The sequence below is a fragment of the Carcharhinus amblyrhynchos genome, chromosome 6 (genome assembly GCF_965287045.1).
Source record: "Carcharhinus amblyrhynchos chromosome 6, sCarAmb.v2.hapA, whole genome shotgun sequence".
Classification (NCBI taxonomy): Eukaryota; Metazoa; Chordata; class Chondrichthyes; order Carcharhiniformes; family Carcharhinidae; genus Carcharhinus; species Carcharhinus amblyrhynchos.
Window position 1 is genome coordinate 108,194,207 of NC_137329.1, and position 19,776 is coordinate 108,213,982.

The following is a 19,776-nucleotide window of genomic DNA, read 5'->3' on the forward strand; positions in this document are numbered from 1 at the left end:
CACCTCCGCTGACACCCTTGCCAGGCTTGGTAGTACCAACCTGTGCCAGAGGACATTGTCAGGGGCACTGCCAGGGCACAGACAAGGGGTTCTTTAAAATGGATTGGTACTTTTGCAGACTATCTATTTTGATGGTTTTTTTCTGGCATTAGATTTTCTTTGCCATCATATAGCTGAGAGGATATTGTCAGCTACTCCAGCAACAATTCAGTCTCTTATGCATTCTGACTTAAGGTCACTGTAGCCACAGTCACAGAAAGAATCAGTTGGTTCTTCAGGCCGTTGAAAACGTTTGTTGAATTTCACTCTCATTAAAATGTTGTTGCTTCATAGAATTATAGAATCTCTACAGTGCAGAAAGAGGCCATTTGGCCCATCAAGCCTGCATCAACAACAAGCCCACCCAGGCCCTATCTCCATAACTCCATGCATTTACCCTGTTATTTTCCTTGATACCAACTGCCAACTTAGCATGGCCAATCAGCTTAACTCGCACATCTTTGGACTGTGGGAGGAAACTGGAGCACCTGGAGGAAACCCAGAGAGACATGGGGAGAAAGTGCAAACTCCACACAGTCACCTGAATTGAACCCACACCTCTGGTATGTGATGCAACAGTGTTAACCACTGTGCCACCATGCCACCCTTTTTTTTGCGGCCATTGTCCCCTCCCACCCCGATCCTAGCTTCTTAGATTAAAATATGTATCAAGTGATTTTAGAACTTCATCAAATTTATCTGACTACTTGTTTATTTCTTGACCTGCAACAGTATCATTGGTTCTTGGACTTACTGAATAAAATAGTCCATTAATTTGTTCAGGTTCTGTGTTTTCATCTAATTCTGAAGCTATTGTGAATCTTAAGAATCTTTTTTGCCAAAGTCCCCAATCTGGTCCTTGGATCAGTCTAATTTGGTCTGATCCAATTCGGCAGATTTATGTTGGAATTTTACCACTCCGCCCGCCATGGGAATCGGAGCGGGCGAGGGACGGTCAATGAGAAGATCCGTTGACCTTGGGCAAGATTTTACGGTTTTGGGATGAGCAAAACCGTAAAGTCCCTCCCCCGTGTTACAATCACTTGCCATTTGATTTGTGCTCATGGTTACATTAAAATTCAGGTGAGTACAGCTTTACACGCTGGGTAAGTTTGAAAGATGGTGCTGCAGTAACCAGTTTTCAAAGATTCTTTTCGTGCTTGTTGCATTTTTACAGGTTCCTACAGTAATGCCTGTCCTGCCCGCTTTGCGATTTGGTTTCTTTTTATGCTATGATTTGTTAAACCAATGATTTGGGGCCAACCCTCTGATATTAGAGTATTTTCAGATGTTTCATAAATGATTCCTGGCTTTGATGAAATTTTTAGCTACTGATTCTGAACCCGGCCGGGCGATAGTGCTTTTGAAAATGGGCTGATCTGACCTTTTGTTTTACAGCGCTAAAGCGTTTTAAATTAGACCTGGATTAGAACTGAATTTTTGCTCACTCCTGCTGGGTACTTTGATGTTGCACTCTGTGGGCATTCATAATGGATGTCCATGAGACCTTGTGGAATCCTCAGCTACACAGAAGAATTTTTTCTAAGGCTTTCTACATCCAGTTCTGCAAAGGTGCTATAATTCAGGCTATCTCCTGCTGTGTCTTCGCTTCAGGTGCTTTCAATCAGGTCAAAATGCAGCTCCTTTAGTTTTCCAGCGTTTGAATTTCTGCTCCAGCTTCTTTGAGATTCTGTGTTTTTCGAATAGCCACCACCATGTTCTATTTTGTATACTGTACCACACAAAGTGTTTCCGAGTTTTGTATGGTTGAACAATAAGTGTTTATTGATAACACTTAACGAAGTACATACATACAGGGTATGACATAAGTTATGAGCTAAATCCATGACTGCTTCTACATAGGTGTCTGTCCAATCCAAAATTGTCTCTAATCTCAGGTCATGTGTCTCATTACATCACATTGTGGGTGATACTATTTCCCAGTCCCACATTAACCCTTGCTTTGCCAGATATCCTTATGCAACATCCTCCTCATCATCCTTTTCTGAGAATGTTGGATGCTCTTAACCTTCCTTTAACAACAATTCCAGTTCTCTCTGCAGTGCCACGTTGTGAATGCACAACAGGTAGCTGCAATCTAGAAGACCTTTGCTGGGTTGAAGAGTTCCTTTGGATCATTTAATGCAACAGAACTTCATTTTGAGCAATCAATTAACAGCTTTATTAAAGGTACTGGTGGTAGTGTGGCTCAGATACTGCTGTGTCTTTATGGACAGGTTCCTCACTGGAGGCATCAGCCAGGTTTCCATAGTCCCAGGAGCCAATTGCTTAGGCTGTTTGATAAAGAGTAAAGCTGCAGAACTTCTGAAGGATGAATGAGGCATGGAAGTTCCATAAATGTTTCATATATAATTTGTATTACCCATTTCTACCAGCTGCACATTAAGTGGAATCCTTTCTGACTGATAAATATGCCTGGCTGTACTGATGGCAGCTTCAATGTCACAACAGTGCAGCCTATGATCCCTGAATCTGTAGAAAACCTGTGAGGAAAGTGAAGCTAACAGCCTTCTGAGTTTCACTGACTGGATCATCTCCAAATTGTTATAGATAGAAGCCCTCAGAAACATGGCATTCATGATGCAGTTGTGGCTGCAGATTGTGAGATCCTTCATGTCAGCAGCTGAGCCCTGAAAGACCAGACATGATGGTTACTTGGATAGCTATGAGCAATGAGTGGAGACTTGATCCTCTTGGGCAGAGGTCTTTATTTAAGTGGCTGCAGAGGTCTGAGATAAACTGCCACAACAGCTTGAGACATTGGAGGCGCTCCTGTTCAGAGAGGCCAAGAAAGTCAATCCTTGGCCTACAGAAACTGTGCTAAGGATATCGCCTCCTTTGTGGTGCAGCCCATTGTCTATCCCCTTTTTTCTATCCAGTGGCACATGGCTGTGAGTTAGCCACTGCTGCTGCTGCAGTTGTGACCTCTTTTGTTGTGATGGCTAGCTGAATCATATTGCATCTCCTCCTCAGAGATCCAGCAAACTTCAGAATATGTGGGTCTCATGTCACAAGGAAGCTTTATAGTCAATACGGTGAGATCATCCGCTACTATGGTATCTCAGGCACTTGATATACATTGCACGAAATTACCGTTCCTAACAAATTCACGTTTAGGCTGAAAGAGCTGCTCCTGTCAGCATAAGCCTTTCATTGCAGCTGACCAGGAACATGGAGTTTCAAACTTTATATTACTTATCCCTGAAAGGGGATATGCAAAGGTTTTAGGTTTATCCAAAATAAGACAGAAATGAAGAAGAGAAATAGAACAACATGACTGTCCTCTTTTCGCCCACTTTACCAAGTAATTCCTTAATTGTGCATGAGTCGCAAAAACCCAGCCTGCAGGTGCAGCAGGTGGTCAGGAAAGCTAATGGGATGCTGGCCTTCATAGCGAGGGGGATTGAATATAAAAGTAGGGAGGTCTTGCTGCGGCTGTATAGGGCATTGGTGAGGCCGCAGCTGGAGTACTGTGTGCAGTTTTGGTCGCTGTACTTACGCAAGGATATTTTGGCCTTGGAGGGAGTGCAGAGGAGGTTTACTAGGCAGATACCGGAGTTGAGGGGGTTGAGCTATGAGGAGAGACTGAAAAAACTAGGCTTGTACTCGTTAGAGTTTAGAAGAATGAGGCGAGATCTCATTGAGACGTATAAGATGATGAATGGGATGGATAGGATAGAGGTGGAGAGACTCTTCCCGCTCAGAAAGGACAGTAGGACTAGGGGGCACAGCCTCAAGATAAAGGGGGGGCGGTTTAGAACAGAGTTGAGGAGGAACTTCTTCACTCAAAGGGTGGTGAATCTCTGGAATTCTCTGCCTGTTGAGGTGGTGGAGGCTGCCTCGCTCAGTATTTTTAAGACGCGGGTTGATGGGTTTTTGATAAGCGAGAGGATTAAGGGTTATGGGGAGAGGGCGGGAATGTGGAACTGAGCCACGACAGATCAGCCATGATCCCATTGAATGGCGGGGCAGGCTCGAAGGGCTAGATGGCCTACTCCTGCTCCTATTTCTTATGTTCTTATGTAATTCCAGATTTTTGATAAATGACATGGCGAGAGATTTCTTTTGGGCACTTATAATTTCATGGCAGATTAGGGTTATAATGGTCAACTAATATAACCCTAAAAGGAATATAACCCCAAGAAGCAATATAGGGTCATATTGATTTGATGATAGTGAAGGAACATTGCATAGAAATTGATGCTTTGCAGCAAACTTAGTAATCTAATATCTGAGGAATACAGGGCAGCAGTATACTGCCTTTCCCACTGATTTTAAAGGTTTTGATTCTTACTTGGTTTTGATAATGATAGAATTGTAAATCTAAATATTGTCAGAGGATAATATTTAGAATGGTGTACTGTATAGTGCATGTGTGAATAAATCTTTCAAAGTAGGTAAACTTGTCAAGAGGTATATATATGCACAAGAGTCTTACACACATCCCTTCCTGCCTATAGCATTAGCCAATATTTTCCCAGTCATTTAGAAGCAGGTTTGGAAGTGAGCAGATGAGAAAGTGCTGGAAAAGGACAATGGGTTGCAATCCTGATGTCCTTCACTTGCCTCAGAGTAGCTTACAAGTCTGGCAGGGAAGACCTCTGGGTGTGGGATGGCCCAGTCATTTGAATTATTTTAAAAGGCAGTGAAGAACCTTCTTATGCATGATATCACTATTCTCAACCACATGTGGATCGTTTAGTATGTCTGCAACTTGCCAGGTTGGAGAAAGTGAGTGCATAGCAGGAACTCAGCACAGAGTAAAATTGACCAGATATTATTCTGTAATATGAAGCCATGCATTTCTGTGATTAATCACATGAAGTGCCGTGACCTCTGAGGCATTTGCAGGGTGGATGCTATTTCTCTTCCATCTTACACTGTGATGAATACATATCTCAATAAACTTTGACTTTGTTGCTAAGTAATCCATGATGGCTACCTATTCTTTTTATGAGTAAACAATTGAAGGAAGAGGACAAGCAGCAGTAACTTCTTTCTACCAGTGTAATTAGCAAGACGGCCTGTTAGAAAACAGCAGATATAGGAATTGCCGATAAAAGGCTTTCTCCAGCCCACAAGTCTGTAGGATAAGAATTAGTTCCTTTAAAATTTCAAAGGAGCAGAGTATGATGATCATATATTGCAACAGTAACTATACTTCAAAAGTACTGTGTTGGCTACAAAGCATTTTTAAATGCTTGTGGTCATGAAAAGCACCATTTAAATGAATGTCAGGTGAGCTTGCACTGGCCTGATGCTTGTTGGAACAGGGTTCATGATTTGCTAATACATGTCGAAGTCACCTCCACTTTTAACTTAATTGTTAAAGGCTCCTTCCAGGACAATGAAGGCGAGACTATCCAAATCTCTATGTATACAATGATTGCATCAAGTTAATCACTAATGCCCTCTTTGACAGAGCTGTACCGAACATGGCATTCCCAATGGTTACCAACAGCTAGAGTGACAGAGAGTTTGAGATTTGCTCAGAATCGAGCTTCCTTGGGGTTCTGGACATAATAAACTATAATCATGTAGCTATCAGGGAATCAGAAGATAAACCAGAAGCTTCTGTCAACACAAACAATTTCTGTTCCTTCAAAGTTCAACCTGTGTGTGATCACAATAAAAGAATAATATAAATCTGTGCTGGTTTCACTGGCAGTTACCACAATCCCTCTATCCCGTGGTACCCATTCATCCTTCTAGTTTTCCACCCAACAAGTTTATTGCCATTATCACCTCTTCCTGCCTTACTGTTACAATTGGGACCTAAATATCGGGGGAATGCTCATATTTGTCTCCCCATCAAGCAAAGTGGATTACTTTGAGAACATGTTATTTGTGCCAAATCACAAGACTAACTTATTTGTCTGAAATTTAAAAAAAGCTTAGTTCTATGAATAAATAAATGCCCTCTACAAGACATGTTTGGAGACAGAGGTCATTTAAATGAACGTGATCCCGTTGGTGGGGATCCTGCCACCTGGCAGCCTCTACATCGAAAGTTTGTTTTTGGAAGGCTAGTAGAAGGCATTCCTATCAGCCACCACTTGAAGCCCTTAAATTATTGTGACCCACTCAAACGCCTCATCCCACTGCTGCTGGCATTCACCCAGTGGCAGGTTGGATACTCACCATGCCTTGAACCCAAAAAGTCCTGAGTTGCTTGCAATATCTTATGGGTGAGAGAGGGGGATCCCTCTTTCAACAGCACCAGTGCCCAATTGAAGGACCCAGCATTGTGAAATAGGAGAAACTCGTCGAGGGCCACTATCCTGTCGTGCCGATACCTTCCCTCCTTCCCATCACCCTCAGCAATCCTGGGCCTCGGGTGGATTCATTTCAAGCAGCACCTCATAGTTGCTCTGCTGAGAATCATAGCTGCTGGCTTCAGATTGGTCTCAGCAGCTCTCAGGAGGTAGGATTTCTGCCTCTGGGACCCTTGATCCAAGGTATGGCCTGATGCTGTCCAGATAAGTGCTTGATAGCACAATATGGCAGGCTTTCCTGAGCGTAGTAAGGTGGGGTTCTTGCTGGCTCTCTTGCTGACAGGCAAGACCCCTGTCACCTTGATTCTGCCAGCTATCTCTTTAAGATCATACGAAATTGGCCATTTGACCCTTTGAGGCTGTTCTGCCATTCTGACCATGGCTAATCTGATACTTACCTTAACTTCACTTTCTTGCCTGCACCATTATAAACCTTGAGTCCCTCATGGATCAAAAGTCTGTTGAATTCATGTATTAATTGACTCAGCCTCTACTGTTGTCTGTGGAAGAGAATTCCAAAGAGTAATGATTCATTGCAAATAATTTCCTTCAACAACTCCGTCTTAAATAGGAGATTGTGTTTTTAAACTGTACTCCCTAGTTCTAAATTCCCCCACAAGGGAAAAGAAATTTCAGCATCTCCCCTGTCAAAACCCCTCAAAATCTAACATGTTTCAATAAGATCATCTCTCATTCTTCTAAACTTCAAAAAGTATAGCTCCAACCTACTCATTTTTTCCTCCTCAGACAAGCTATTCATCTCAGAAATCAGCCCAGTGAACCTTTTCTGAATTGCTTCCAATACAAATATATCTTTCTTTAAGAAAGAGACCAAAACTGCACACATTCCTTGAGCTGCAATCTCACCTATGCCTTGCACATTTGAAACAAGATTTCCTTTACAATCCACACCCTTGAAATAAGGGCCAACATTCAAAGTGTCTTTCTAATTACTTGCCGTATCTGCACGCTAACCTTTTGTCATTCACTTATATTTGATCAATATAGATACATATATATTTTCAGAATTTTGCATGAGTTTATAATAACTCATACAACTCTATGTTATATTTTACATGGTTTTAATTATGCAATCATCGTGTGCACTGACTCTTGAAAGTTCAGGTACTCCTAAATCTGACCTGAACTCGTGAGGATTTGTTTGGTGATGGCATAATAACATGTGTCATAAAAATAATTTAGATTTTTTTGTATCTTTAAAACGATTTCAAATTTTATTTCCAGGATAACATGCAAGCCACATGACTGCCATCTAGGTTTTGGAGGCTACATTTGAAAGGGGCTTCTAGGATGTCACATCAATTCAGCACTTTGTTTTTCAACAGGGCATTAGGAATGATGGCACCAGTTCAAAAGGGTAGCTATGGTTTCATGGCAGATGCATCTGTTTTTCTTGAATGTATGAACATACAAATTAGGAGCAAGAGCAGGACATTCTACTCTTGAACCTGTTCTGTAATTTGATAAGATCAACATCCAGAGAGTCACCACTGACCAGAAACTGAACTGAACTAGCTATGTATATACTGTGCTACAAAAGCAAGTCAGAGGTTGGGGATTCTATGGCAAATAACTCACCTCCTTATTTCTCAAAGCCTGACCACCATTTACAAAGCATAAGTCAGGAGTGTGATGGAATACTTTCCACTTGCTTTGATGAGTGTATCTCCAACAACATTCAAGAGGTTCAACACTCTCCAGGACAAATGAGTTCACTGTAATTGACACCCCATCCACCAACTTAAACATTTACCCTCTCTGCCACTAATGCACAGTGGCAATTGCACCTATCATATGCAATAAACTTCCAATCTTTCTTAGACTCAGGAGTAGTGCCAAAGATTTTAAGAATTGCAAAAGAGGGTGTAAAGATAAGCCTAGCAACAACAAGCCAGTCAGTTTAACTTCAGTGGTAAGGAAGCTTCGGAAAAATAATTCAATGCAAAATTAGTAATCACCTGGGCAATTGTGGGTTGATTAAGGAAAGCCAGCAGATTTGTTTAGGAAAAATTGCATTTAACTAACTTGCTAGAGTTTTTGAAGAAGTAAAACCGAAGGCTGATGAGGGTTTTTCTGTTGATGTGGTGTACATGTACTTCCAAAAGCTTTTGATACAGTGTTGCATTACAGACTTCTTATGGCTCATGGCTCACAGTAGCAATGAGGATCCAATTTATGTTATTCTTTCAACTAGAGGAGGACTGCATTTGATTTTGGGCCATACACTTGGGAAAGATGTTAAGGCATTAGAGAAAGTGGAGAAAATTTTAATGAGAATGGTTGGGATGATGAACCTCAGTTACGTAGATAGATTGAAGTACTGTTTTCCTTGGAGAAGAGGTTACAAGGAGATTTAATAGAGATATTCAAATTCATGACAGGGCTGGAGAGAGTAGATAGGGAAAAGCTGTTCCCACTGATGGAAAGTTCAAGAATGAAACATGTAAGATAACTGGCAAAAATAATGAAGACTTGAGGAAAATATTTTCACACGTAAGTGGTTAAAATCTGGAAGAAGCTGCCTGATAGTATGATGGTAGCAACTTCAATCAAGGCATTCAAGAGAGATTTGGAATATAATCCAAATAGAAAGAATGTGCAGACTTTTGGGAAGGAGGAGGAGGAATGACACTACATGAATTGCTTATTCAAAGAGGTGGCACAACAAGATGGCTACTTCTTTGCTCAACAAATCTTCAATAAATAAGATGGATTGTGGCAACTCATCAATCTTTCTTCAATAGCACCTGCCAAACGTGCAACCTCCACCACTCAGATAAGTTCAGCTGATACATGGGAACATCACCTCTTGCAACTTCCCCTCATTTCACACATCACCCTGACTTGGAAATGTATCGCCATTCTTTCGCTGTTGCTTGGTCAAAATCCTGGTACTCACTTCTGCACAGCATTGTGGATATAACTGAACAATACGGACTGCAGTAGCTGAAGAAGGTGGCTCACCACTACCTTCTCAGGGGCAATTAGGAATGACAATAAATGTTGGCCTAACCAGCAACACCCTCATCCCATGAAATAACAAATAAAAAATAAGACAATAGGATGCCTATTCCCCTGCCAGACATTTCATTAGTAATTTTAATGATGCAGCTCAACCGGTGGCTCCAAATTTTTACATCTATAACAGAGGACTCTTCGGTCAGACTTGCTTGAGGTCATCTTCCGAGATTGTCTCATATATCCTCAATGAATTCTCAACAGCCTCCCCACAAAAAGCTGTCACCACTGTGAAAACATCTCATTGGACCACCTGGTAACAAAAAGACTTGTACTTACATAGTTACATTCATATCCTGAGGACATTCAATGAAGTACGTTGAAATGTAATCAATGATATAATGTTGGAAATGGGACAGCCAGTTTATACATAGCAAATTCCCACAAATGGCAATCTGATCATTTGTTTCAGGGATAAAATTACCAATGCTAGCATAATTAGTTTGATAAATCTGGGCCGGAATTCTCCCCCAAAAAATTCTAAGTGTCGAATTCAGGTGAAAACTGGAGTAAACCACGCTTTTTTTTTTCCAGAGGGAGTTTCAAAATGAATCTCCCACACTCTGTGCACTGCAAAGTGCACTAGTGTAATTCACTCCAGAATTCAGGTGGCGGGGCTGATCCCACCTGAGAGGCCAGCAGCATAGCGCTGAGCGGGCCACTGCACATACGCCAAACTATCAGCGCCAAGGTCAGCACATGCGCAGTGGCTCCACATTGCTCGCCTCCCCTGCCCACAACCCCCTCATTGTCTGCCAATGAGCTAATTGATGAATTAATCACTGAGCGAACAATACAGTTGGAAAATGGATTTTGCACTTTGGGAAACCATAGTTGGCAATGAAGAGAGAGAGCTGTGCTGACCATGTGACACAGCCACCTCCCACTGTCAATCAGGCCTGCTTTTATAGCCAAAATAGCAACTGTAAAATCTAAGTGTGAAATATTTAAGGCTTTAACACTTTAAGCCTGGGTCATTTCAGGTTCAGAAAACGATACCCTGGTAACACAAGAAGCTGACTTTCTATCACTTTGAGAACCACCTGCAAATGTCTGGTTGTTAAGCTCATGTAAATAGTACTTTGGATGTGAAGCATATCTTCTATCAGACTTCTACTACATTTCTTCCAAAACAAGACAACGATGTGAATTAATAATATTCCTTTTCTTTCATGATTTGTAAAACTGTACAATTCCCTCCAAATGAACATAATTATATTTGCATGTGTGAATATGTGAGTTGGTGCTGTGGCTCTTTGACGTAAGGGTGAGTGCTTAAATAATTAACCTGCTCTCTTTGTTTAAACCCAGAAAAATGGCTGCTAGTTATTCAAATCATCTTTAGATTTGATAGTTAAAGACAGACAATGCCCTATCAAAAATTCACTGATCAGAGTTAGTAATTGGACAGTATGGGGGCACAGTGCTTAGCACTGCTGCCTCACAGTGCCGGGGGCCTGGGTTCGATTTCCGACTTGGGTGACTGTCTGTGTGGTGTCCACATGTTCTTCCTGTGTTTGTGTGGGTTTCCTTCAGATGCTCTGGTTTTCTCCCACAGTCTGAAAGACATGCTGATTAGGTGCATTGGCCATGCTAAATTCTCCCTCAGTGTACCTGTCCAGGTGCTGGAGTGTGGGTACCAGGGGATTTTCACAGTAACTCCATTGCAGTGTTAATGTATGCCTACTTGTGACATTAATAAAAAAACTTTAAAAATAATTTCAGCAGCTCTCTTTCACCTTGTCCGTAATAGTGAACAATTATGTTTGAGAGCAAAACATAATACATACACACTCCTAATTAGCTTAGTAAATATTAAGTTAATTCTACTACATTGCTATTTAGTGTAAAAGATAGCAAACATTGTATTCAACTGTATTAGTATGCTTTAGCTAACTGTTAATATTCATATCAGAATAAACTACCGACAAGCCAAACAACCATATAATTAGTCATTTCACAATCATCAATAATAAGCAAAAAATCTGTAAGGAAATGATGGAATAATTTGCCATGTGCTGAAACAATGCAATACATTTCAGAAAAATAACCTGCACTGCATACTTGTTATAGTACATGCAAAATAAATCAGTGCATTCAATGTATCAGAGGTAATCCAAAATCTGTGAAATGAGTCATCACAGATTTACACAGGACAGGATGCACTATACAAAACAGACAACAGACTCGGTGGTATAATCCGAACACTTCTGTTTTCTATCATCAGGCAATCTGCTGTTGTCAGGCAATACCCTGCACTTCACACGTGCTCACCCACATGTAGTGAAACCATTGTGCTTCTTAACATATAAGCTAGGAATTTAGTGTCGGTGAAATTATTAACAGAGCATTAACTAATTCATATCAAATCCCTTCCACATAAAATTTGATGAAGCGTTGACCAACATAATGCCTTAGCCAAGATAAATATAATAGCATAACAACCAATAGCTATTTGGTAGTACAGAATTTGAGTATTGCTGAGAAAGGAGACATGTTGTCAAAGTTTTTGTCTTGCACTTATCAGGTCAGCTCACAATAATTTTCTAAATTATACTGCATGAAAAGAGAGTGCTGATTTATTGGAAAGATTTAATGGAATGATTGGTGTAGGCAGGTGGATGAGGAGACCATGGACATTGGATAGATTACGGCAGGGGTGAGGCAGCTGTGAAAGCAATGCAGAATGAATTGCATTTGTTCTTTCCGTCATTCCTTTGACCATTTGTGAACTGTGGTGCCAGAATGGGCCTTGAATGCCGGTGGAAGCTTCCCAGAAAGGGGAACCACCATGAGCTGGTTGCTGGAGCAGCTGTTTCACTTAAATAATGTCTCACCAACAGGTACAACAACAGTTGAGGAAAAGATGAGATATTTGTCCAGAAATCTCAGCCTATTGGCATCCCAGGACATTACATCAATTTATACCAATGCACGTTCCACTACTGCAGATGCATTCACATCAGCGGGTTTCATTGCACAGGTAGAAGAGCTGGCACATTCTGGTGAGAACTATACAGATGCATGGAAGGAGACAATGGAGACAGTGATAGCTGAACTCACTTCCCCTCAGAGAAGTGAGGAGCAGCTCAGCTATGTTCAGCTTCATGCAGATGGTGAGCCTTGGGCTTCATCAACAAAGCAAGGCTTCAATCACAATTGCACAGTGAACATCTGTCAGAGTTTCCAGAAGAAGTTCACTCTCAACTGTGAACAATGAAAATGTCCATCCATGTCAAGAGTTATATGATATTTCTGGCATGTGAAGACATGGCATTCTCCATGAACAGATAAATGCAGCATCGAACTGAGGGCATAGAACTGGCAGCTTTTAGAGGTGCCTATTCTCATCCTCCTTCTGAGGATGTGGCTTAATTCTTGCTCTGGCTTCAGTACTACTGCTTTCTCGAGCATTAGTTTGTGCAATAGACAACTATGATGTGGGATACCCTTGAAGGGGTATGTTGTAAGTGTCTCCCAGATCTATCAAGGAATCTAAAACTCATCTTTAGAAGGTTAATTGCCAGCTTGATGATGGTCCTTGTAATCAACTGGTAGCAATTATATGTACCCTCTGCCAGTTTGTTGTGGAGTTTTGTATGGGGTACAGTAGATATCCCTTGTCCTCCAGGATACAGCCATGATGGCTATTGTGTGGCTTGGACAACTGAAGAGCTTGAGATTGTCTCAGGAAGTATGAGTGGTAGCAGCTTCCTAGAAACCTTGTGCATATGTGCATGATTTACTTCTGTATCTGTAGATGACTTAAACATTCAGGGAATGAAATCCCTTTTTATTCTCAAAGAGACATGGCTGCTCTGAGGGAGACGGGATGGTCACAAGTACAGTCAATTATTCTCTGCATTTGGGGAATTCCAGCCATGGCCTCAAAGTGAACTGTCCTCTTGGTCTCATTGGCCAAATTGACTGTAAACTTGATGCATTGGTCAGCCCAAAGGTACATGGGTTATGTGAACTTCTTTAAGCAATGCCTGGTCACTGACCCAGAGATGCCAAATAGATCTCCAGATGATTCTTAGAAAGAACCACAGTCAAAAAGATTGAGTACCACCCACCTTTGACACTATAGGCATTGGGCTTCTGCCACTTCCCAATGGCATCAACTCCTGCTTCAGCACATGGTACAGCTCTGCCACAATCTGCCTAGAAAGTGCAGTCAATGTAAACATTGATGCTCAGGCATTTTCTTGAAACTGAGCTTCTGAAAATATACCCTTCGAGACAGATAGTGCCTTCTAAGACCATGAAGCTGCTCTCTTGCCCCCAACCATCATTGATGATGACTCCAATGGCTTCCTGAACATGCTAGCGTTCTTCTGCTCACTACATAGCTATATCATGTGGCTGCATCCTGTCACTGTCACTTTTTCTCTCACTGAAGAAGTCAAATTCTGAAAGTACAGATCACATAGCTAAATAAAGCATCCATTGTGGTGAGCCTCTGAAGAATTTTGTCCTATCTCTAATAGCTATTGTGGATTCGATAGATGTCCTTCCACTAATGACACTATAAGTTTGGACAATCTCTCCAGCATTACCAAACTTGATAACCCTCATGTCTTCAATACACAATATGCCTATCTTAGCAGACAGTTGCAAACAATGCTTGCAGGCATCAAGTTGTTGTACTAACCTTGGCGCCTTTGAATCTCCAAAAAAAACCTATGTGCCCAAAAAAAGGCAAGTTTCTTACAAAATTCACAGCCTTAATCATCTGCCCATCACTGATCTGTTAGCCATTAAATCATTGGACCACCTGCATCTCATAAAATTGCTTGGCATCAAGGTAACTTGATGCAGTTTTATACTACTCTTCAACACCATACCTCCCCTCCCCAACTTTTTCCTACTGCCACAGAGTTGGTAAAATTCTGCTTGTATTTGTTATTCATGTCACTGATTTTTTTTAAAAAGATAAATATTGGAATAAATTTTTTATTTACGTGTCTGGCAGTATCTGTGGAGAGAGAGCAGAACTAATGTTTCGAGTTGAACAGTCATCCAGGCTTGAAACATTAGCTTTGTTGTCTCTCCATAGATGCTGACAGACCTGCTGAGGTTTTCCAGATAATTAAATAATTCTAGAATGAAAAAGCTATTAGCAATTCGATGGCTGAAACCATTTGGTTCATTAATGTCTTTTAGAGAAAGAAACCTGCTGTCCTTAGCTAGTCTAGTTTAAGTGTGACTCTGAAATGTAGTTAACTTTGAACTGCCTGCTGAAATGGCCAAGCAAGTGTCAAACTGTTACAAAAAGAATAAGAAGAATAAAACTGAATGGACCAACTGGCATTGATCTAGGTATTGGATTCAGACATAACAAAGGCACACCCATAACAGTCAGCCCTGTAAAGTCACTAGCGTTTGGGAAATTGTGCCAAAATTAGGAGAACTGTTCCACAGATTAGTCAAGCTTCAGCCTGACATTGTCATCCTCACAAAGTCAGACCTCTCCATCAATATTTTACTAAACTGAGATGTGATTTAGCTAAACTGGACTGGAAACAGCTATTTAAATGTAAGTTAGTGGCAAATCAGTAGAAGCATTCAAATCAGTTATAGGGGGGGTTCAGAGTAAGTGCATTTCTTTAAAATTAAATGGTGGGACTAGCAAATCCAGAACCCTTTGAAGGTCAACGAGCATGATTGGGAGTTGAGGGAAAAACGAGAATGACAGAGGCTGGGAGCTCAATACTCCAGAAAGCCTACAGAAATATTATAAGTGCAAGGATGAAATTTAAAAGGAAATTAAGAAAGCAAAAAGAGGGCACAAGAATATTGATAAGTAAAATCAATATTTTATAAATACATAAAGAGAAAAGGGATAACTAAAGTAAGAGTAGGGCCCATAAGGGTCCAAAATTACAGGCCCAGGATAGCGTGCTGGTTTCCCAACCCCATTTCCAGCATCAGTCACTTTGAACATGGTTACGTACCTTTTACTGCAGTCACATATTCCCCTGAAACTCTGATTTGCCCTGCAGCTTCGAAAGTCTGTCTACCATCCTTAATTAGACAGTGAATATGCCAATAAAGGGAGAGTCCTAGTCAAAATTACAACCAGTAACTGTTTATCTCCTGGGTAGGTTTGGGATGCAAAAACAATTCTGACTTCTATTTCCCACTCCCAAAGTGAAAATTCAGCCTATTGGAATGCTACCACCTCAGAGCCCACCCCCAAATCACACACCATCCTGACTTGGAAATTCATCTCTTTTGCTTCATTATTTTTAGGTCATAATTCTAGAATCATCCAATGCAGCATTGTGGGAATACGTTCACCATGTGGACTGCAGCAGTTCCAGAAAGCAGCTCACTGCACCTGCTCGAGAGCAATTAGGAATGGTCAGTCAATAGCGGTCTTGTCAGTGATACTGATATTTTACTAATGAATAAAACAAAATCCAATTTTGTTCACTGCAGTAGCCTAACATCTGACTCATATTGGGTCAGAATGTGGCTTCTGAGGAATGTGATTGTGAAGTTACTCCTTGTTTTCTAAAAAGAAACTGGTTTAATGTTGTTAAATGCATGAAGAAAATGGTTGAAATATTAAAAACTTCATGAAACAATGACCATAATATCTTTTTAGGTGCTGCTAATATTGTCACAATAACATAACACACAAATGGCCATAGTAGATTTCATGTTTTAATTCAAAGGGAAATATCACAAACAAATATATCTGCCTATCATCAACATCCATCTAATTATCTAATTCTACTCTTGTTGGTATAAGTTGCTGCGATCACATGTTGGTAGCAGTGGAGCTTGGCTAAAGTCTATTGACCATAACTCATAATTTGGTGACATTTCATGTAATTGCCTGTAAGCCAGTTGGTATGTGGTAAAATATAGGCAAAAATAGTCTAACCAAAGAGAATTGTGTTTAAACTTGTTACCTCCTGGTTAGCAGCTGCCAATTCCTCTTCCAGTGTGGATACCCTCTCCAGAGCAATTCGTAGACGTTCCCTCACCTTCAGATAAAAGACAACAGATTTGTATAAATTGTAGGCATTTTTTTGTGCAAGTGTATCGTAGTGCTATTTATTGAACTAATGTAGTTCAACATTATGGTTCCATAAGTGATTAATTAGGTCCAATGTTAATGCTGATTAAGTCATCCAAATTTCTCAGTTTAGTCCACTTTTGCCTCTGTCTTGGGTATCTTCTAATTCTGTACTGATGCAAACCCAGTACACTTCAGATTCAGTTGTTTCTTGGATATATGAAGCATAATACTGCAATATTCCAACCTGGTACCGCAGCAATACTCATTTTAAAACTGTTAGGACTCCCAACTAGCACTCAAACTTCTCAACTACAAATCTAACCAGACAGCATGCAATTAAACATACAACTTTTCCAACATAATTGTTCCATCATAAATATTCATAGTAAGAAATTGAATTAACCAACCTAATTATGATTATCTTACAAGATGATGTGGATAGGATGCTAAAGATGAAGTTGTGAGGTTGACAATCAAACACTATGGACTAAATTTTGTCACAAAGGTGGAAAACAGAAACTGGCTTTGTTTTCGGGTCAGAAATGTGGCTCTGGTTGATTGCTGATTTTCACTGGGCATGAACCCTTAACTAATATGGAGGTGGGTTTCTTGTTGAATTAGAGCTTATGGGGGCATGAGTAAGGGTGGGTTAGATTAAGCATGGAAATGATTTGTACTCTCCTTAGCAGCCATAATTGAGACTGCTGAGAAATATGCTGGCTGTGCCAAAGCTTTCCACAGCACCCGAGGAAAGCAATATGTCGTGGGGAAGTTGTAGCCCTGATATCCAGACTAGGCTGCCCCTCACTTCATTGATGCTGAACTGGATATAACGTTGGAAGACACAAAGAAGCGAAGGGAGATCCTTTTTCAGCAGGCAGCAGGAATAGGCCACCATGTCAGGTGAAGTACTGAGATGTTGACTAGGATGTGTACTTTCTGTCCACTGTTGTCCTCTATTTTCATTTTAAGTCAGATGTCTGAGACTCCTTTCATTGTTCCATGACAGAAAAACTAGTATGAGCTACTGAAGGAGATATTGGGATCATCTACAGCGAGGACAACGTTTCTGGGCAGATGTGCTTCCTTCATTGGTGGTAAGTGACTAGGTATTCCAGGCTGCATGTGTTATCACAGGTATCTTAGACTTCTTTCCATAACATGTCCTGGGTTAGAGAGATTAATTTGCAATGTTCCTGAATCAGGAGATCCTGACATTCATGACATCTCTGTGAGCTCTTTGCACCCTGGGCCATGCCCAGCTACTTCATCATACAGCAGGGGCATCTCTATGTTCAGCATCACCTTCTTCCACCTCAACTTCCTCCTTCTTTTCACCTCCTGCTCTGACTCTTTTGCCAATGAGCTGTCTCCTTCCAGGATCTGGATGACATCAACATCCACACCTCTCTGGAGGACATGTTTTGAGAGTTAGCCAACCACCAAATGTTAAAGATCCTTGCAGGATGGTATTGGAAGGTGCCACCTGACTAGTCCAGGCACCAAAATCATATCTTCAAAAGCAAGACAGCCTGTTTAATGCTTGTCCTATTGAGGTGTCATTGGTTGTGTTGCCTCTTTGCCTCTGTCCTGAGTGGTGATTAGCCATGTCTTCAAGGGATATACTTTGTTCCTAGGGTCGATCCTCACATTCTGGTGCTTGGAATTAAGATGTAACGCAACTATAAATGCCAGAGAATGAAGTAGTTACATGGCAGCTGCCAGAAATGTGAATGCATATATGAAGGAAGCTCTTGTTGTGGTCTTAGATGAGTTGAATGTTTAGGGGTAGCCTTTCCTGTTGATGGATCTGACTGAGCAGTTACTGGGTGCTCTGATGGCCACATAGGTGTTATTGATGCTGCCCTTCTCCTGGGGGAATCCAGCATGGGCAGCAAAACCCAATGCTCTCTGCACCTTCATGTGTTCCAGTATTCTGGGCTACCAATATTTCGCTTTATTCTTTATTCATTTTCTTACTTTTTCTTCCCTTCAATCCATTCTCTTAACTTTTAATAAAAACAGTAAAAGTTATTGGTCCATTGTCTTATATAACTGCAATTAATAATAATACAATATAAAGGATCAGGAATTAGATAGACAGCAAACAAATAAAATAGAATATAGCAAAATAGATTGATGGTCAAATTCTCCAATCTCACCCGTGGGTGAGTTTCTCTGGTCCCACTGCTATGTATGGAGATTTGGCTGAGAGCCAAATGCTCTGCTTTTGCTGGCAGAAGTAACAGGGTGTGCAAGACTGGAGAATTCCAGCCCGAGTGTGCACTTATGACAATAATTGAGCTATACAAGTGCCAATTCTACCTGTCAATGAAGTCCAATTAGTTACAATATAAATCTATAACCAATTATTAATCTGTTTTGTGCTAATTAAGACTGGAGAGGATATGAACTTGCGATTTTCAGCTGTGCCTTAGTTTTTGTAAATTTTGTAATGTGGGATTTACATGGGGTTTTCCCAATCTCCAGTCATAATTTTAGCAGTAACCCTGGAGAAACAGTGGTCTACTACTAGAGAACCTCCTCAGAAACTTTTTTATGAGCACGTTTATGGATATATTAAACAAAATGTAATGAGAAAATCATTAAGCACTAGGATACGTAAAGTAGAAATAACCTTATACCTTATATAATTAACCAGCCGTTTGCTTCATGAATTAGCATTGGGTTCTTAAAAATTGTCAAAAAACTGAACAGGTCTAGGATCTCAAACAGACAAAACTCATTTTAATTTCAGTTTAACGAGTTAAACTGTGACTTGGAACAGATCATAAGATGGTTGCAATTCACTATTCTCTTCATTACACACATCACCTACATCCACATTCATGATATTGTCCAGCTCCATCCTTACTTTTGCCTATTTTTCCCAAAAAACCTTCAGCCATCTATGTCACTTCCACACGATGCTTGTCTGATACTTTACCCTCCATAAACTTCAACTTCAAGTCACACTGCCCTACCCTTTCTTACACCAAATTCCACTTGCCCATCACCATGTGTTTAATAACCTACAATGGCTCCAGATTCAGTGCTTCAGATCTAAACTTCTCAAACCATTGGTGCAATCTTCCCAAAAATTATCAGAGTGCAAGATCAAGCGAGAAAATCTATGTGAACCTTGCAGGTTTCACAGCCAGCTTTTCTCACCAGATGTAATGGCACTCTGTTGAATGGCACTCTGTTTCGAAGGGTTGTCACAGTTCACACAGCTAGCTATAAAACAGGGTTGGGAAGATAGCAATCTGATTTGCGTCGAGTGTGAATTGAATTTTTGGCCTTTCATGCTATCTTCTCTACTTGCCATGTTGATCAACAGGTACAGTCAGCTGGTAAGATCATGCCCAA

At 40.8% G+C, this 19,776-nt stretch overlaps 1 protein-coding gene across 5 annotated transcripts in view; it reads right to left on the reverse strand.

Moving 5' to 3' along the window:
• The window catches only part of ppfia2 (PTPRF interacting protein alpha 2), a 384,719-nt gene that overhangs the window by 167,383 nt on the left and 197,560 nt on the right, over positions 1 to 19,776 (reverse strand). For 4 of the 5 annotated variants that reach the window (XM_080191161.1, XM_080191164.1, XM_080191162.1 and 1 more), the window contains one exon: positions 16,298 to 16,372. The exons of the other annotated variant lie outside the window; for it this stretch is intronic. In XM_080191161.1, coding sequence (XP_080047287.1) covers positions 16,298 to 16,372 — 75 coding nt within the window. The remainder of the gene's footprint in view (positions 1 to 16,297; positions 16,373 to 19,776) is intronic. 5 annotated transcript variants of the gene reach the window in all.